This window comes from Pelodiscus sinensis, chromosome 22 (genome assembly GCF_052426305.1).
Source record: "Pelodiscus sinensis isolate ZL-2025 chromosome 22, ASM5242630v1, whole genome shotgun sequence".
Classification (NCBI taxonomy): domain Eukaryota; kingdom Metazoa; phylum Chordata; order Testudines; family Trionychidae; genus Pelodiscus; species Pelodiscus sinensis.
In genome coordinates, this window is record NC_143073.1 from 6257054 (window position 1) to 6276164 (window position 19111).

A 19111-nucleotide genomic window follows, 5' to 3' on the forward strand; every position below is an offset into this window, starting at 1 on the left:
AAGCGGCCAGCAAATTCCTTCCATATCCAGCCCTGTTGTGCCCCTTCCCCCTATTCTGTGATGATAGAATACAGGGTAGGAGGGGGCAACCTGACATCAGCGCCCTCCTCTCCCTTCCCTGCTCTGGGATGAGGGGAGGCAGCTCCAAGGCAAAGGGCAGGAGATGAGCAGTGGTGGAGGAAGGGCAGCTGAAGTGCCAGCACTCCAGCCCTTGACAGCCTCTTGGCCAACCAGTCAGGGTCTCTTGTCAGAGACTCCAAGATCTACTAGTAGATCCCGATCTACTGCCCTCAGAGCAGCCGTTCCCAAACTGTGGGGTATACTTCCCAGGGTGGCATGAAGGAACATTGGGCAAGGGTGTGGTGGAGCCAGGCCAGCCCCCATAGGGACATGGGGAGCAAGGGCCACCCAGCCCTGCTCAGTCCCTAGCCCTTCCCAGCCTTTGGCTGTGGCTTCAGCATTACTTCAAACTACAGCCCTGGTCCCTAGCTCTGAGCTGCGGTTCCAGCCTTGGCCCCCAACTGAGGTCCTGGCTCCCGACCATGGACGGAGTGGGGGCCTAGATAGAGGTGGGGAAGCATGAAGTGAAAAATTGCGGGGACCACTACCTTTCAGCAGCTCTTTGTAGATTTGAGCCAGGTCTTTACTGACTGTTCATTCTCCCCAGACAGTGAGGAGACCCTCCCCCTGTCCTGTTCCAAGCACAAGGTTCACTCAGTGCAGTGTACAGAGGGAAACTGAGGCATGCCTAGGATTGCTAAAAACATTCGCGAAAATACCAGCTTGTCACATTTTGCCAGAGCCATAGAAGCGTTGTTACAAAATTAGTTAAAAATTCTTTCCTTCCAAAAAAAAAAAAAAAAAGACTCTGAGAAGAGAATATCCCTTCCTACTTGGGGAGTTGGGATGGGACTGAAAGTGGCGATGAAATACAGTGCTATCAGAAAGACGAGCAGCAATCAGTACGATGACTTAAGTCCTGCTCTCCAACTTGTACTCTCAGAAGTTATTCGGAGAACCTCATTTGTTGTTTCTGACCAGGTGAGAAGACACGAACTATATGAAAGAAATTGAGCCTTAGGCCATATCTGCTTGCCCAGATAAGCACTGGTGTGGTCAGCGAAGCTCTCCTGCTGTCATAGCTACTGCCGTTGTAGGAGCTGGAGTTGTTAAGCTGACAGGAGAGCTGCCCCTCTCGTTGGCTTAGAGCTGCTTCATTAAAGAGCTCACAGTGGAGCAGCTGTATCAGCCTCTGTAAATTATCTAGTAGCTGTGCCCTAAGAGAGAGGTTCTCAAACTGTCGTCTGTGAGCTCCATTCAGGTAGTCTGCGGAGAGATCCATGTAAGGTGGAGAATGAGTCCTGCTCACCTAATTAGTGGCTTGCAGGCCTGACTCCACTAATCAGGTGTCTAGACCCACAGCCTTCACAGGTATGGTGAGGTGGTGGCCTTGGGGGAAACAGGAGGTAGATGGGAAAGGGCAGTGGGTGAGGTGAATGGTAGTGGATAATAGGTGAGAAGATGGGGTGGGGGAAATTTGGGATGTATGGGGCTGCAGCTGCCAGAGGAAGAGGCAACTTCCCCCAGCTCTGGGGTTTCAGCTATTGAGGAGAGATGGTCTTTGTTCCCAGCCTCTGACCCCTTCTGATGTTAAAATGAGTTGTGCGCTTTTATTTGTAGATCAAAAGTGTGTGGTTTGTTAAGGGTTTCTTTATATAGCACCTTTCTCCAAAGCACTCTGCATTAGCTAGCTAACGGTACAAACAACATTTGGAAAGATCATTACGTGATCTGCTGAGACCCTCATCAATTTTCAAGTGGTCCATTGGGGGTGGGATGGAGATTGAGAACCACTGTTCTAAGACTTTATCTATTGTACAAATACTTTGCTGCTATAGGTGTACTACCACAGCCTGCTAGGGTGTACTACCACAGCCTATGCTGCTGAAAGTTTTTCTGTCAGCCTAGTAATACCACCTCAAAATGACTTTGTTTAACCACACTTCTGTCTGCATTACTGTGTCTGCACTGGGGATTTTGCCAGCCTAGCTGTGTTGGCCGAGATGTGGTTTATTTCGCACCCCAACTAATAGTGATGCTGCCAAACTCTGTAGTGGGACTATATGATGCTCTTTCCTTAATGATGTGATTGTTCTTTTGTATAAGCTGAAAGAAAGTATTTGCAAAAAGCAATACTAAGTTTTATTTCCAAAGTGTCCAAAAATACTTGCCCCCTTCAGCAATGTCCCCGCTAATTTTTTCCATTCATGTGTGGATTTTTTCAGTCCATGTGTGGAATAATTTTATGTGTACATATGTGAATGTGCACCACCAGTAGAAGCAAAAACATAGCTGAGCGGCATTTGAGTCTCTCCTAAGCAGCTTCCCAAGCCTGTAGCTTACAGGGAACACTGCCCTGCAGTCAGGCAAAGTATTCTTTTGAGTTAATTCTTACTCATTTTATAGCAATATATTTTTTAAAGCTTTTTGAAATGTTGGCACAAGTTTTGTGTGTGTATGTTAAAAACCTTTTTCACTAGCATTCATTGAAAGTATTGCTTTCAAAACTGAAACAGAAGAATGATAACCATATTAGATGCTAGTGTTGAGCCTGTCAACACACACAGTGGTTAGAACTTCCTTAAAATGTTTAACTATCATGCAGGTGGTCTAAATCAGATGGCTCACACATTATCAACCAACCAAACAATGAAGCTGCCAGTGGTTCTTGATGTCTGTGTAGAATCTGGTGTTAGTACTCTTCCTTTCCTAGTGCAAACTAATGGGTCTTATCAGGCTCTTTTAACTATTTAGTCTTTAAGGTGTTAATAGACTATCTGTTGTTTTTTTTTTAACGGCTTCAGGGGGTAGCCCGAGTTATTCTGTACAGGATAAACTTACAAAACAACAAATGGTCTGGTAGCACTTTATAGATGGAATCATAAGCATTTGTGGGCACAGTCCACTTCTTCAGATGACTGGAGTTTAAGTTTTTCCTGTTACAGACCTGCTCCGCTATCCCTTTGAAACTTATCTACCCAATGTCCTTTTCATCTCCTCCCTGCCCCCTTCCCTTATTTATTCTTGGTTCTGTACTTCCGACACTCCAGTCATCTGAAGAAGTGGGCTGTGCCCACAAAAGCTCAGGATCCCATCTACATGTTTTGTTAGTCTTTAAAGTGCTGCCAGACTATTTGTTGTTATTTAAGGGGTTTTATTTAATGGCATGATAAGGTTGTGTGAAAACTATTACAGAAGCATCCAGGCTCTTTTCCTGGAGTGAGGAAAATAACAGCCATGGGTACGTCAGTGGACTTTATCTTGCTTATGCTTTCTCTGCTTAATGAGTTTTTATCTTAGAAGAATGTTAAAACTAGGACTGGATTTTCAGCTGGAAAAGAGGAAGGTCAGCATACAAGTGCTTCCTTTGTTAGGCGCACACTAGAGATGGGAAATACTGATTAGGTTCTAAAGCTGCCAGGGTAGGGCTGTATTCTGCTGTTCTCCAGTGCTCTATCCAGTCCAGTTCTAACTGCCTCAAGTCATGAGGCTTCCACTTAGGCCAAATTTACACTAAATAAGTAGGCTGGCTGAGCTAAGTGGCTGGGGAGTGTAAAACACAAATTGGTGCCCTTGAGCATTGTAGTTAAACCAACCTCACCCTGGGTGTAGACCGCACTAGGCAGATGGGAGACGGCATCCATTGACTTAGCTATTGTGGGGAGGTGGGTTAACTACACCGGTGGAAGCACCCTTTTCATTGCTGTATTTATTGAGTCTCTAGGTCAGGGGTTCTTAATCTCTTTCCATTGTGGGCTGCATATGCAACTCTCCCTGGGGTATGTGGCTGGTATCCACACAGTATATATCAGTGGTCCCCAACACGGTGCCCGTGGGTGCCATGGCGCCCGCAGGGGTATTTGTCTGCACCCACCAAGTGCTCAGGACTGGCCTGGCCCCGGGCACGTGGCGCATGCGCGGTGCCGGAGCCGGCCGCGGGCGCATGGCGAGCGCCGGCTCCTGGGGGCGCCGCGGATTGACCGCCTGCGCTCTGGGCACGTGGCGCATGGGGGGGAGCGCAGGCCCTGAGCGCGCAGTGCTTGGGGGGGGGGCGCCAGCCCTGGGCACGCGGCGCTTTCAGGGTGCACCGGGCGCGCGGCACTTGGAGAGCGCTGTCCCCCAGGTGCGCGGTGCTTGGGGGAGGGGAGGAGAGAGCGAGCGCCTGCGCCGGCCCCGGGCGCGCGGCGCTTGAGGGGAGAGCGCTGGCCCCGGGAATGTGGCTATGGGGGGGGGGCCCCCGGCCCCGGGAATGCGGCTATGGGGGGGGCCCGCCCCCGGGCGCCCGGCGGGCGAACGGCCACGGCCCCTGGTGCCCGGCAACCCCAAATGGTTGGGGACCACTGGTATATATGGTTACCCCCTGTATGGCCCAGGATGTCACATTGGCTGCAGGTTGAGAACCACTGGTCTACACTGAAGCAGGACAGGGGGGTTGCTCTGGTGTTTGTAGCAAAGACATAGCCTAAAGCCATGTCTTCACATACAGTGCTGCAGCAGCTCTCCTGTTGGCATTTAAAAACCACCTCTGCGAATGGCAGAAGCTATGTTGGTGTGAGAAGGTCTCTTGCCAATGTAGTACTCTGTATGCGAACACTTGTGTTGCTCAGGGGAGTGGTTTATTCTCATGCATTATAAGGATGTTAAAATGCGATTATTTGGCTAATCGTATAGTTGATAAGGGGTAGCTCCAGAGGAGCCTACTCGAGCCGGGACTGAGGGTCTGTGGAGGGAGGAGGCGGCACTGGGGCTGAGGTGCCTCAGTGGTGCCTCTGGGTCCAGCCCAAGACCGTGCGGTCACAGCAGCATCGCCTCTGACCACCCTGGGACTGCGTGGCCATGGCAGTGGCACCTCCAGGGCTGGCCCTGGACCGCGTGGCTGCAGCAGTTAATGCAAAGGGGCGCAAAACCAGGTAAGCGATCCGCCTCATGCCCAGACCCCTACTCCCTAATCCCCCTCGCTCATTCCTCTTCCCCTTCCCGTACCCCCAGCTTTGACACCCTTCCTCCTGCTCCCTCCACCTGGCCAAACACCTTACTCCTAGCCTGCTTCTGCACCCTACTTCCCACTCAGACTTTGCAATCTTTTCCCCCTTCTGCATCCCACCCCCATCCCTATCCCACTCACTGACAGCCCTGTCTCTCACACTGACCCCCTCATTTTTGTCCCTACCCTAGAGCATAAGGGGGTGCATAAAATCCGGTAACTCCGTCACCCCAAAAAGTAAATCTGGCCTGTGGGAAACCCTGAACCTCAGTCCTCCCTATCTCTTCCGTTAGCCCAATGAGCCTGGAACACCAGAGGAGTGAGGTCTCTCAGTTGGGGGCCATATCAGTGAAGGTTGGGGGTTTTTGGAGACTTTTTTTGCTTCTCATTTGTGTGGTCCCCAACTGATTTTTCTGTAGGTCAGTGACCCCTGACCCAAAAAAGGTTTCCCCGCCTTTTGTGTTGGGCAGATTTTACTTTGTTGAAAATTAAGTTTGATAAACTAACATGAGACCGTTAAAACGCTTAATCTGTTTAATAATTTAAATTAAACCATTCTCCCTGGCTGCAGCTGGTTCAGAAAAGATGGTCACTGTACTTAGCCTGCCCCTCTCTCTACCCCACTCTCTCAGCATACAGATCCATGAATAAGTTAAATCTTGGCACGCCACTTCTGAAAGATTGCCGACCCCTGCCTTAGACTGTTCCACAATCTGAAATATTATTGTTCAGATTGTAAGCTCTTTGAGGTAGAACCGTGTATATGTTCTGTGTTACTAATGTGGGGCTTTATATAGTGAAAATAGTCAAGCTGATATATATATGAGTGAGTGAGTGAGTGAGTGAGAGAGAGAGAGAGAGATAGTCTCGTCTCGTCTCGTCTCGTCTCTCTACTTCCCAGGAATTTCAGGGCTTAATGCTTTGTGGTCAAAGATGGTAGCCTCCTGATCCTAGGATTGAGCTGGATGGTTGAATTGGCTTCTTTCAGCTCTAATATCTGGAGTGAGGAAGGACATGCTAACCTAGTAATTTATAGCGATAAAAATTCATCTGACATGACAATGCCAGGTTGGCTCGCCCTGCACACTCCTTATGAAGTGCTTAGTTCCTAATGGAACTCTTGTCAGTCTTTCATCGCAGATCAAATAACTTTTTTTAAAAGGATGTGAGGATACTGGGCTTTTGCGTCGGTGTGATTCTTTAGAGCAGTTGATTGTTTGAAATGCCTTGAAGGCAGAGACCCGTTATGAAGTTGAACCTGTAGGATTCATTAGAAACGGAAACTTGAATTTTTGCTAAATCCCCTCCCCCCGCCAATTTGACATTTTGAAAGTGACTTCCTTTCTCTCACATTTAGTTGTCAGAGATGTAGCTGTGTTCGTTTGTTTCAGCAAAAACAAGAAGGCCAGTGGCACGTTAAAGACTAACAGTTATATTATGGCATAAGCTTTTGTCAGTTGCAGCTCACTTCGTCAGATGATGTCATGAAAGCTTATGCCGTAGTAAAATTGTTAGTCTTTAAGGTGTCACTGGACTCCTTGTTGTTTGAGTTAGATCAGCGCTTAGAAGCAGGGCTGTCTACGCTTATGCAATGCCTCACACACCCAGGTCCAGTATTGGTACCTCTAGTTCAGGGGTCTGGCCCGGTGGGCTAGATCCAGCCCACCAAACCTTTTAGTCCGGCCCACAGCCCACCCCACTGGATTCATAGGCACGGAACATCCCCAGGACTCAGAGTTGCTGACTGCTTCATCTGTCCCTCTGTGCTGGGTGAAGGGGGAAGTTTTGTGCACTATGAACCCTCTCCATTACTCAAACTCCCTCTGAGACCCTACGCCCTCTCGTGGATCCCTGTTCCCTATCCTGAGCCTCTCTTCTGCACCTCCTCCATAGACAAGCGTGGCTCTTGCCCACTTAGCAAAATTTTGGCATGCCTTCCCCATCAAAAGTTATTACCCGCCCTGCTCTAGGTGCTACTACTGAACTCTGGTGCTGTGTAAGCCTGTATTGTGCTGTCTAGTACATTAATTGAAGTCTTTACCTCAGGCTACGTCTAGACTGCACCCTTTTTCCACAAAAGCTTATGCAAATGAAGCGCGGAGTAGACTATCACTGTGCTTCATTTGCATAATTAATTAGGGGCTTTTTTGCGCAAGAGGCTTTTGTGCAAAAAGGAGAAATAATGAAGAACAGCTCTTGCGCAAGAGGGGTTTTTTGCACAAAAAGGAGCTGTCTACACAGCTCCTTTTTGCGCAAAAGCGGCCCCTAATTAATTATACAAATGAAGTGCGGCGGTATTCTACTCCGCGCTTTATTTGCATTAGCTTTTGTGGAAAAAGGATGCAGTATAGACGTAGCCTCAGAGTGCTAGATATTTGAGGCTAGGAGCTGATGTGTGAGATCTTTTATGGGTAGAATGGGTCAGTTAGCGAAGGAGGATGCTTAGTCAGTGTTTCATCATTTGTTTCTGGACCTCAGAGTGGCCTTCGGAAAAGGAAGTTCAGGAGAGCAGTAGGATCATGAGAGCTCTTGAGAGAGAGGCACAAATGATTGAGTTTGTTTCAGAGGCTGCTGTTGCAGTTGTGGGGAAAAGGAGTCCCATGTCACCAAGGCCTATTCTAGCTATCGCACACAGCAGGATTCATCTTCATGTCTAGCAGAGACCTCTTCTGAAGAGATGTTGCTGATATATATGGTTATTGCCATATATAGAGATCTCTATTAATTGTTGTGTCAAGACTGTCAACCCCATAGTTAGCAACTTGTTCCTGTTGTAATGAGGTAGTTGTGCGGCTCCTGACTTTACTTAAAAATAAATCTATTAATGGGGAGAGTTTTTAAGTGAGGACAATTGGAATTGAGGGGCAGACAGTAAGTGTGAATGGTTCACTAGTGATATCCTGAGTTTTATGGGATTCTTCATATTTCTTGACACCCAGACCTACTTGCGGAAATTCTGTATCTTGGAATGAAATGAGAATCGCATTTGTACCAAGCCAGGTGTCAAGAACAGAAAGATGCAAGAGACTGGGGTGAGGAGATGGGTGATGCATGAAATCATGAGGAGCGTAAAGTACTGCTGGTTTAGTGGTGACTTCGAAAACCTACAAATATTTTGGCCCCTGGAGTTTTTTCCTCCAGCAGTGGGATGGTTGGGACTTGTTGGCTGGAAGGTATATGCAGGTGAGAAGACACCTTTTAGCATTAACCTCTTTAGCCAGGGAAGGTCAAAGTTGATCTCACTCTTTCCCCCTCAGGCTGGATTAATTTACATCACTGTGTCTCAGAACTACAAGGGAGAATGTTTTCAGCTCGGCTAGCGGGGGAGCTGATTTTGTTCCTCGCTGTTGCAGATCATTTTCCTAATAAAACTTAGGAAAAGAATGGAGGATGAGAGGGAAAGATCCTGGAGCATTTGTCATGGTATTGAGAATCCCCATGGGCGTGGGGGATTTAAGAAGGCTCTTCCTTGTTCACTTAAATTATCCACTGCTTTAGCTGTTGGAATTCTTGAGAGTGGCACAAAGTTTGTAGTCATCAAACTATTGCTTCTATCTAAAGATATCCGTAATTGCTTCTATCTAAAGATTTCAGCGAACAACTTGGCAAACATTCATTGAGCCTTCCAACCCCTCTGAAGTAGGTCTGTGTGATCCATGTCTGACAGATGAGGAAATTGGGTAGGGAGGGGAAGTGCCTTGTCCATAATCAAACAGACACAGTTGCAGAGTTGGGCACAAAACTGTGGCTTCTGGGCTCCCAGTCCCTTCATCTAGTCATTGTACATTAAATGTTGTATTTGCTGAAAACGTGTGGCTAGTTTTTGTCAGTTGCATTCTGGGTCCGACTGGTATCTGGCAAAGGGCACACGGAGGACTGCATTTCTGGCCGATGCCAACCAGCCTTTTGTGCTTTTCTCACGGAGATAAAGGGGAACTTGTGCTGTAGTTCCTTGTTGTGGCAGATCATTTTGATGCTCCAGTCCATTGGTAGTGAATGCTATGGGCCCTCCTGCTTAAGGGTTCTGCCTTGGGGCTCAGTCCAACTTTGTGTCTTGCAGTGAGACATTTCAGACTGTATATGAGCTGAATTGGAGGATACATAGTTCTCCTCTGGGATAGGATGAGTCTGCTGGAAGGACAAGGGGAACTTCATGAAAATGATACTATATTCAGATCAGGGTAGAAGCAAAAAAAACAACCCAAACCACCTCATGTCCAAAAAAATCCCCCAATGTTCAGTTGTTTGAGGAACCAGTGTGTTTGAGCTCTGTAAAACCCAACCGTTCTGTCCCTGAGTAATTGTTACTTAGTTTGGCTAAGCCGAACCCCCTTCTGAAGGCTTCTGATTTATTCATGCCACATGATCAGGGATCCTACAAATCCATTTGCCATGGAAAAAACACGGAATTTGCATTTTTATGGAGAATATTTTTTTACATTTTGCGCACAAATGAAAATGGCTACAGCAGACCCGTTTATATAAGCCTCCATTGTTAATGCAGAGTTAATACAGAGAGCTGGAGAATGGAGGTTTGGATAAACGGGGTTCTACTGTACATCAGTAAAACATGGTGTCCAACAGATACCTGTCTATACTGTGGTAGGGAAAGGAAAAGTCAGCGTTTCATTTTAATCACAGGAAAATGTAGCTTTTGGGGGGGCTTTTATCAGAGGATTTTGGTTATTTCATCACAACAGAGTAGGATCCCTGTGTATGATTTACTGCTCCCGTTCTTTGGCTTCGAGGTGATTTACTCCTGGCTGAGTTGCTATGGCGACTTTATTGCGCAGGTGCTCTTCCTCTGGCCCATGTGATGTAGCGCTGTTCTCTTCAGCTCCTTCGTATGGTAGAGCTTGGATTAGTGCAGCAGAGCAGCAGCAGGACTCTAAGCGTGTGGGCTTAGAGCGAAGCCTGTTGGATGGGTATTTAAGTGCCTGGGTGATGGGGGGCTTCCCAGATAGGTCCTTGTGTGCCAGTGAAATGATACGTGGCAGTAGTTAGAGACAGGACTTGGAGTCGGGACCCCTGGGGTTCTGTTCCCAGTTCTGAGGAGAGGGTTATAGAAGAGGACCAGGGATGTATGTATCTGATTGCACAATGAAGCAGCCATTCTCACTGCAGCATTGACGAGGGGCTGGTTAAGCAAGTGCTAGACACTGTGAGTGAGGAGAGGAAGACTGTTGATTGTTTCTCTGACATGATCTCAGTCCTCTGGCAGGAGAGAGTCTGGGAGGGCGCCAGTGACTAGGAATGAGTATTGAATTTTTCCCTTCTGGGGTCCTAAGTTGCATCCAGCCCTGGTTGAGCTGACTGAAAACTCTTTCCATCTTGTAGTCCCCGTGAAATGAATCTCGTGGAGCTCCATCCAGCTCCTTTTGCACAGTGGTCATATTGCCCAAACCACCATCCCAGCTGGTAGTCTCTCTGGGAAGCCTGGGACTGAATGAAACACCGTAACTGAATTCTCTCCTCTGTGCACTGAAGCACACAGGTGCAGACAGTGGGAGGGAAGCATGACCTGCGGGCCCTTGTGCAGTCCCTGGTCTGTGCACAAGTGGCTTCTGTCTTGAAAGCTGTTGATTGCAGCAGTGTTTAATTGCGCTCACTTCAGTGCTCAGGGCAGGGGCAGTGAGCTGAGCCCTGTGTGTCCCCTCAACCTAGGAGCTGAGCCTGCTGCTGGTAGCTTCTGGGGCGCAGCGTAGTCTGCAGTGCCTGCACATGCAGGAAGCTGCCTTAGCACCTCCAGTGGTCACCTGATCCCCCTGCAATAACGAGACCCAGCGCCCGACATTCCACCATCCAGGACTGGGTCACGACCCATAGTTTGAAAACCACTGCTCTCTGCCACAGAAACCACAGAGCTCTCCTGTTAGCACTGGGGTGGGCAATCATTTTTGATTGGGGGGCCACTCCAATAATTTAGGAGGGGGGGGGTCGAGGGCTGCACTCTAACATGATTTTAAAGGAGGAGGTGTGTGGTCTGGGATGGAGTTTGGGTGCAGAAGGGAGCTTGGGGGAAGGGAGGGAGTGTGGGGGAAGAAGGCATTTGTGAGCTGGTGTGCAGAGGGTTGGATTGTGACCTATGGCAGGGAATGGAGATACAGGAGTGCAGGGATTTGGGTTGTGAGCTACGGCAGGAAGGGGACTGTGATCTTGGGCAGGAGATTGAGGGTGCCGGATCTGGGAGAGGATATGGGTACAGGAAGGGGGGCCAGAAGATTTGGGTTTGTGGAGTGGGGGGGCAGAGGGTTGGGGAGGGAGGGACTGGGGTGCCAGAGGTAGGCTCTTCAGGGAGACTTACCAGTCAGCAGCAGTTCTTGAATTAGCATCCCTGCCTGCCCCACCCTGGCACAGGTTACAGCCATGTGCCCTGGAGCCCCTTGTGCTTCGTGGCTGCCTGTTATTGAAACAGGCAGCTCCCATTGGCCAATTTCTAGCCAGAAACTGGCCAATTGGATTGTGCTGGGGGCAGAAGGCACCTCCAGACTCTCAGTTTTTAAAGAAAAAACACCCCGCAGCCGTGTTTGAGCGGCCTGCCGGTAGGGCGAGGCAAGTGGGGAGCCTGCCTGGGGCTCCCCGCAGTGCCCGTGGGCTGGATCTGATGGCTTTGTGGGCCTAATTTGGCCCACGGGCTGTATTTTGCCCAGATCTGCGTTAGCATAATAAAATCACACCCATAAGAGTAGCTGTGTTGGGGGAGGGAGAGGGAAGGGAAAACACCTGTGTTTGGAAAAAGGCTCAGGTTGGTGTAATGGGGATGGCTCATTCCCACCCCACATATATAACTTAGAGCAATGCGAGAGGAAGTGGGTATAAGCCTCTTGACTGGCCGGAGATCACACAGGAAGTCTGTGATAGAGCAGGGACTTGAGCCCATCTTTAGGCTGGTACCCATACCATTATGCACAAAGTACTCCCACCTTCCTGCAGTGCTCAAAGCATTTGAGCTTCCGTTGTTTTGCAAACTCCTCTTATCCCAGAAGAGCCTGAATAAAATGATCTAGAAACCCTGGCTGCATAGAGCTTTGAAGAGAATTTTAACTACAGCACTTAACACCCTGGATTAGAGTGTGACTTGACCTTGCCTGTGCCAGTTTGAGCCTGTCCGTTTCTTAAGCACCCTCTGAAGCCCAGTTTTTTAGGCTTGGTTCAGAATCTTGAATGTGATTTGTTACACAATCTTTTGAGGGATGTTCCTCTAAGTAAAAGTTCAACAGAAGGTAATAGATCCTTTTTCATTTCAGTGCTGGGGAGAATTTGGAAGGACAGAAAGCTAAGTACAGGGACTGCATTTAAAGCAGGCTGGGATAATTCTGTAGAAGTACTTGTGGCTTTCCACACTAATATGAAAATCCATTCTCACGCTCCAGGAGGGAGATACAGAATTGCCGGAGGGCGTTGTTTGAGAAGGAATTCTCTTCCTCCCATACCCTGGGCTGCATTTCACAGCTTTTCTTTTGCATTCCTCTGGAACATCAGGTGCTGGCCATGGCCAGAGGCTCAGGGTATGGGACATGATGGACAATTAGTCTGATAGCAGTTCCTATGTGGCAAGAAAATGAATCGAGGGCGGAGGGGAAGTAGGGGGGAGGAGGTGGAGATCTACATTTTGTCACCCTGACTTCAGTTGGATTGGAACCAGCGACTCTGAGATTAAAGGATTTTCTCATCACCCTATCCCTGAGCTGTCTAACTCTGTGCCCAGGCCCTTCCAGATTTGTATTTTGGGCAGTCTGTGTACTTAAGAGAAGGGGGACCCATCCCTTCAGATGAGATGTGCACTTTGTTGGGAGCCTGCAACCCAGTTCCAGTGCATCTGGGTTGATGAACAAGGGATGCAGCGCGGACTGTTTATACAAGTGGATGTTTTAGATACCAAACCCTCACAGAGACTCTTCCGTTGGCAACATCTATGGAGGCTTGCTGCTAAATTTGCTTCTTATCTTGGAGAAAAGCAGACTCCTCTTTTCTCCCCCTTCCCCTCAGCCCCACCCTGAACTGGGAGAGAAATCAAAACAGCTATGTTTGGGTGGATTGATTTGACTACAAAAAATTCCTTTAAAAACTGGTTACCAGGCGTAGTCTTTTATCTCTTGGTCTCTTGGGCAATCCTTGGAACAGGATTTCAGCCGGGGTTTACTGTCCAGCGGCGGCTGTTGAGACAGCAATAGCATTCTCAGTTTTTAGAGACTACTTAGACTAAATCTACAGTGGCACATGACACCTCTGTAACTTTCTCACTTAGCAGTGTGAACCCCCCCCCCCCCCCCCAGCAAGTTACAGTGCTGTAAAGTGCCAATGTGAACTAGGCTACAGCACTGGGAGTCGTGTTCCTTGTGCTATTAGCTGTTCCACTCCTGGAGTGGTTTACATGGAGTGCTGGGGGAGAGATCTTGTGCAGTGGCCACACTTTCAGTGTACTTGGAAGTGTAGCCCAAGCCATGGTGTCAGAATTTTAAGCCTTCAAGCCTTAGAATCTATTAAACCTGCTTCCTGATGTGAGGATCGACTTTCCCGTGCTTAACTGGAACAATACACGTTATTCATTGTAAAGCTTTACTTCCCTAATCTTGGGCCTCCTTGAATTTGTGCTTTAAAGTTGAAAGCAAAAAGTTCCTCTTCCAGGGACGTATCTAGCAATGAGATTTGGGGGGGGGGGGGGAAGATGGAGAATTGTAGTTCTCATGTATAAAGCCTGTTTTGAAAATTACAGGGAGATATTCAGATTTTAAAAAGCCTTAACTCCATTATCTATGACAGTATCAAAACCTGATCATTAATTAAAATCAAATGGGCTATTTGCCATCAGTGACACACCTACTTTTTGGACGCTACACAGGTTGGAGAGTGAAACTAAGATGGTCAGTAGAGCTGAGGGACTGAATTATTATTATTTTTTAATCTGGGGGGCAGGGAGAGGGGGACGGGGAGGGGGAGAATTGGTTCGGTTCAATCCGTAACTGGGTTTTTTTTATGTGCACCAAAGTGGAAAAAAAATTAAAACATTTATTTCTATCTGATACACAATGTTTTTGGTGATTTAGTTCTTTGGGTCATTTGGGAGGGTTGGGGTTCTCCCTTTTTTTTTTTTTTTTTTTTTTTTTTTGGTTCAAAAAAAAAATAGTGACATTTCTAAATGAAACACAGCTTTTTATGTTGGAAAGGCACTTCTTAAAAAAAGTTTCCAGCTGAATCTGTCAGCCAAATTTGATGTGAATTTGCTGATAGTTTTGAATGCCCTGAACAATGGATTTTTTGCAAAATTTACTATTTGCCAAAGAAAATTTCATCTGTCTCTACTGTCCTTTTGCATTGGCACGCTATAAGACAGTGTTTGACTTTCCAGCACTACAAAGGAAGGGTTAAATTGCAAATCCTATTTCCGCTGCCATAAAACTGAAAGCAGTTCCATTCAGCACGTTCTTAACCCTTCTTTTTATTTATTTTATTTTTTGCAAAATCTTTATTTTGGGATCTGAATAGATATTGGCTCAAATTCACAACTGGCGGAAGTCACTGAAGGGACATTGGCTGTCAATGCATGATATTAGGCAGCATCAGCTAGCAGTATTTTAAAGGGAGTGGCTAAGAAGAGCCACCTTCTTTTCACACTGTTTTGTGTTGATCCTGGCTTGGTTTTGAGGCTTCTTAGGCACGACTGCCTTATTCATGGCCTTATTTTTTTTGTTTTCCAGGAATGGTGTGAATGTAGAAGGAGCAACGCACAAGCAGGTGGTGGACCTTATTCGAGCAGGAGAGAAGGAATTAATACTGACAGTGTTATCCGTTCCTCCCCATGAAGCTGATAACCTAGATCCCAGCGATGACTCTTTGGGGCAATCATTCTATGACTACACGGAAAAGCAAGCTGTGCCCATCTCCATTCCCACATACAAACATGTGGAGCAGAACGGCGAGAAGTTTGTGGTCAGTATTGGCTTGGTCATGTCTTGTTGAGTCCAGAATTGGTTGCTTCCTGACAATCCAATCATTAGAGTTGTCAGAAAGGCCTGCTTTTTAATCTGATCCTTCAATTCTAGTTGCCAGGCCTTCTCTCCCTCAACCCTAAAGAGGTAATACTGACCATATCTTGGAATTCCAATGCCCATAATTTCCTTTCATTTTAGTGCATGTAAAGGGTGATTAAGAGGCCTGTGTATGAAGGCCTCTGATTCACAGAGCATCATGAGTGCCAGCATCTCCACCCTCCCTCCCAAAATCATCATAACAGAGGAACTTCCTCAAGGGCCGAGGTGACCTTAGCTGCCATGGTTCGTTCGTTCCTTTGGCCACTATAGTATCTGCCAGTAAAGAAACCAATTAGTGTCCCTTATGGTGGTCTTTTGATGCCAACACATTCCTGTTGGGATCAGGATGGGACCAGTTCATTCATGATATAGGGATGTTAAATTTAGATTAATTGGCTAATCAATCGTTCAGTCAATAAGAGCACCTCCGTCTTTGAAGTGTAGCAACAGCCCTATGGCTGTTGCTACACTTCAAAGGCAAAAGCAAAAGCTCCCTGCGGCATTTCGAAGCAGCAGCGCCGCATGGAGCCCAGGGTCTAGCCCCGGGCTCCATGCGGCGCTGCCGCTTTGAAACACCCCTTCGTTTCCCCCTCTCCTTGCTGCCTCTTTCTGATAGGCAGCGAAGAGAAGGGAGCGACTAGTGTGTCGACTATCCAATAAGTATTTGCGATACTCACAATTTTCAATGGTATGTTATTTACACTGGCCCCATACTTACTCTGTTTCTGAACTGGGTTATATCAGTTTCCAGCCAAAGTGGAGTAGCTCTTAGTAATGGGTCCCAGATAAATGGCCTTTGATAACACTTTCTATTCAGTGCCATCAGTTAGCTCCAACTTCTATATCCTGCTTTGTAGTAAGTGTCTAGAACATCTGTGATAGATACTGAAGAGGTATGAGTGTTTATGAAAACCCCTCATGTTTGTGGCCCTGCACCTTAGCATGCTTCCCACGCCGCAGAGTGAAACTGGATTGAATGTGTCAGTTTCGCTCTGCTACCTTGCTGAGAATGTGCTGCATGTTTGAGCGATCCTTCCCTATGTTCAGGGACAGGGCCAAAGATTTCACACATTGGCATTAAGGTGGACTGATTTTTTTTTCCAGACACTGAACATCTGCCGCTCCCACTTAATTCAGTGAGAGCTATTAGCATGTTCAGCATTCCTAATAAGCTGGCAGTGTGTGTAATCCTCTGTGTGTTGTGTTTGTATATTTTTTTCCCTTTCTGTTCTCATTAGTTGGGGATCAAAAGTTCCACCTTTTTCCTGGTGACAGAGTTTCCCCCATCTGTGTTCACTGGGCGAGCTGGTGCTCATTCTTTCAAATATTTTGGTCCATGTTGAAATTGCTCCCTCAGCAATTGCATCCTCTGAGGCTTGTGATTGACTCTGGCTTATCCTGGGTGCCTAGCTACTGCTTGCGATAGGTTACACTAACTATTTTGCAGGTTTCCAATCAAGTTCCCTTCTTCCAGAGATGTAAAGAGGGGAAAACCAAATTTGAATTGTGGATGATAGGAACCTACTTCCCCTCCATTTGTTTAATTTTGAAAGAATGTAATTGCTACAGATGGCAGAATGAACTTTTAATTTTCTCCTTGTAGCAGTTAAACTTTACTTGCGCATCATTGCTGTTGGTTTGGATCAGTTGCGAAAAATCTGTTAGTCCCGTTCCCCCAGCCCCCAAAAGGCTGGTGTTGACTGTTGCTGGTAGCTAGGCTGCATGTATTTACATCTAGCTTATCTTGCTAGCATTTGCTGTGCTTCGAACTGAGCACATTCACTGACTCTAGCAGATTTGAGGCTTATTCACAACAAATCCCCAGAGCAGTAAAAGCAGGGAGAGGGGTGGAATTGGTTTAAAATCACTTCTAGTCAGCATAGGGATGGTGTAAAAATGGCACCATCTTGCCAGACTTGGCTCCCTGTATGTCTGAATCGTGTCTGTGGATGTGACTAACACACATTTTCACTCCTGGTAGCACTTCAGAGTCCATATAGCCGTAGTCACCAAGCGGTCGATCGCGAGGCGTTCGAGCCCCCCGCCTCCGAGAAGCCCCACTACCTACCTCCAGCGAAAATGGAGGTAGTGCCGGCTTCCTGCGGGGTGGACGGAAGTCCTGCAGCTTCACGCCACTTCCGAGTATTCCAGAAGTGTGCTGGCTGCTCTCCTCCAAAGTTCTTTGGCATGCAGGGAACTTCCCTGGGGGGCGACCCCAAAGGAGGCGTGTGGGGGCTTCCCTGCGCCACAGGAGGGGTGAGTTGGCCCCAGAGGAAGTGCACGCTGGGGCTTCCCTGCGCCTCTGAAGGAGGAGTTGGCCCCGAAGAAGGCACGTGCAGGGGCTTCCCTCTTCTGCAGGGCAGGGTGGGGAGGAGGCTGAAGGAGGGGGCTCCCTGCCCCCACTGGCACCCTGTCCTCTCCCCTGGCACCCTCTTCCCTGTCCCCTGCTCCCACTGGCACCCTGTCCCCTGCTGCAGAACCCTCCCCCCAGCACCCTGTCCCCTGCTGCAGAACCCTGCTCCCACCCCAGCACCCACTAGCACCCTTCCCCAGTACCATGTCCCCTGATCTCGCCAGCATAGTTGGGGCCACGTTAGTGAGGCTTGGGGTTTTTTTTGGGAAGAGGGTGGGGTGTGTGTGGGGTGTTTTTTTTTTTTTTTTTTAAATCTCCCTTGTGTGGCCCCAACTGACTTTTCGGTGGGTCAATGACCCCCTGACTCAAAACAGGTTCCCCGTCCTTCTCATAAATAAAGGCAATGCAGAAAATGTTTGTGTTTAACATAGTCTTTTATTTAAAAATGAAGCCTGGCCAAAAAAACCCAGTTGGGGCCAAGCCCCCATCTGGCCACAGCATTATAACACTCCTGCACCCCCCAGACCTTAGATCTGAGCCTATCACACACTGAAACCCCCTTCCCTGAGCCCCTCACATACTCCAACCCAAATTCCTGCATCCTCAGAGCCACGAGCATGTGGCTTGCTTAGTACCACAACCCTCCATCTGACCCCAACACTCCCCAGCCTGGAGCCCCCTCTCCGAGCCAGAATCCCCTTCTCCACCTCCTCCTGCATCCAGATTTCCTCCCAGAGCTTGCACCTCTCACCCCTTCCCACACCCAAATCCCTCATTTCCACCCCAGAGCCCACACATCCTATCTCAACCCAGTGAGGGTACAGCTAGACTGCAGGAGTTTTTCCAGGATTCCAGAGATATCCTGGAAAAACTCTTCCGTATCCAGAGAGGCATTTGTTCTTCTGCTTTTTTTAGCGGAAGAGCAAACATGCTCTTTCGGTAACCCCTATATTCCTCGTTTCATGAGGAATAAGGGGGTGCCAAAAGAAGGTGTTTTTCTAACATTTGGTCCAGTCTAGACAGGCCAAATGTTGGAAAAACCTCTTCCTACATAAGAATTGGGGAAAAAAGTGACAGTGTAGAGTATGTAAGGGCAGGGCATAGCATGTTATGGAGAGGAGGAGAATAGAGAGGGCGGGGCTTCAAGGAGGGGCTGGGGTCTTGGGGGAAGAGTGGGGCAGTCGATCTTGGCTTGTTCTGAGATTTAAAGTCATCTTGGGTATAAAAAGGTTGGAGACCACTGCCATAGAGCTTTGCCAATGCACGTCAGTCCTCACCTACAGCATCTTCTGCTCTTTCCACTCTGGGGCCCATGCCTTTTTGCCAATGCGCCTCAGACCTTGCAGAACCCTTCAGTTCTAGTGATACACCCACAAGCTTTGCTTGTTCGCTCCCACAGCTGCCATTCCAGTCTTGGTTTACGACCACCCTACTTTTGCTGCGCTGGGATCCCTGCAGGCTCTGCTGATGGACTTCAGTCCTGATCTCCAGTGCCATCTGACATGCTAGTCCCAGGCGGCTTTCGAACACACTTCCAATCGCTGCTGAATTGTGTGAGTGAGTGATGCTTTCGCGATGTGAGATCAAACTCATTCTCACTTCTGAGCCGCCCTGAAAGGGTCACACGGGAGAGCTTGTCCATTCCATGTTGCAGAGACCTACGGTCATAGTAATTTTAACATG

The 19111-nt window shown here is 48.0% G+C and overlaps 1 protein-coding gene across 4 annotated transcripts in view; it reads left to right on the forward strand.

Moving 5' to 3' along the window:
* Window positions 1-19111, forward strand: part of SNX27 (sorting nexin 27) — a 65530-nt gene that overhangs the window by 12167 nt on the left and 34252 nt on the right. For all 4 annotated transcript variants that reach the window (XM_075908037.2, XM_075908038.2, XM_075908040.2 and 1 more), the window contains exon 2: window positions 14743-14974. In XM_075908037.2, coding sequence (XP_075764152.2) covers window positions 14743-14974 — 232 coding nt within the window. The remainder of the gene's footprint in view (window positions 1-14742; window positions 14975-19111) is intronic.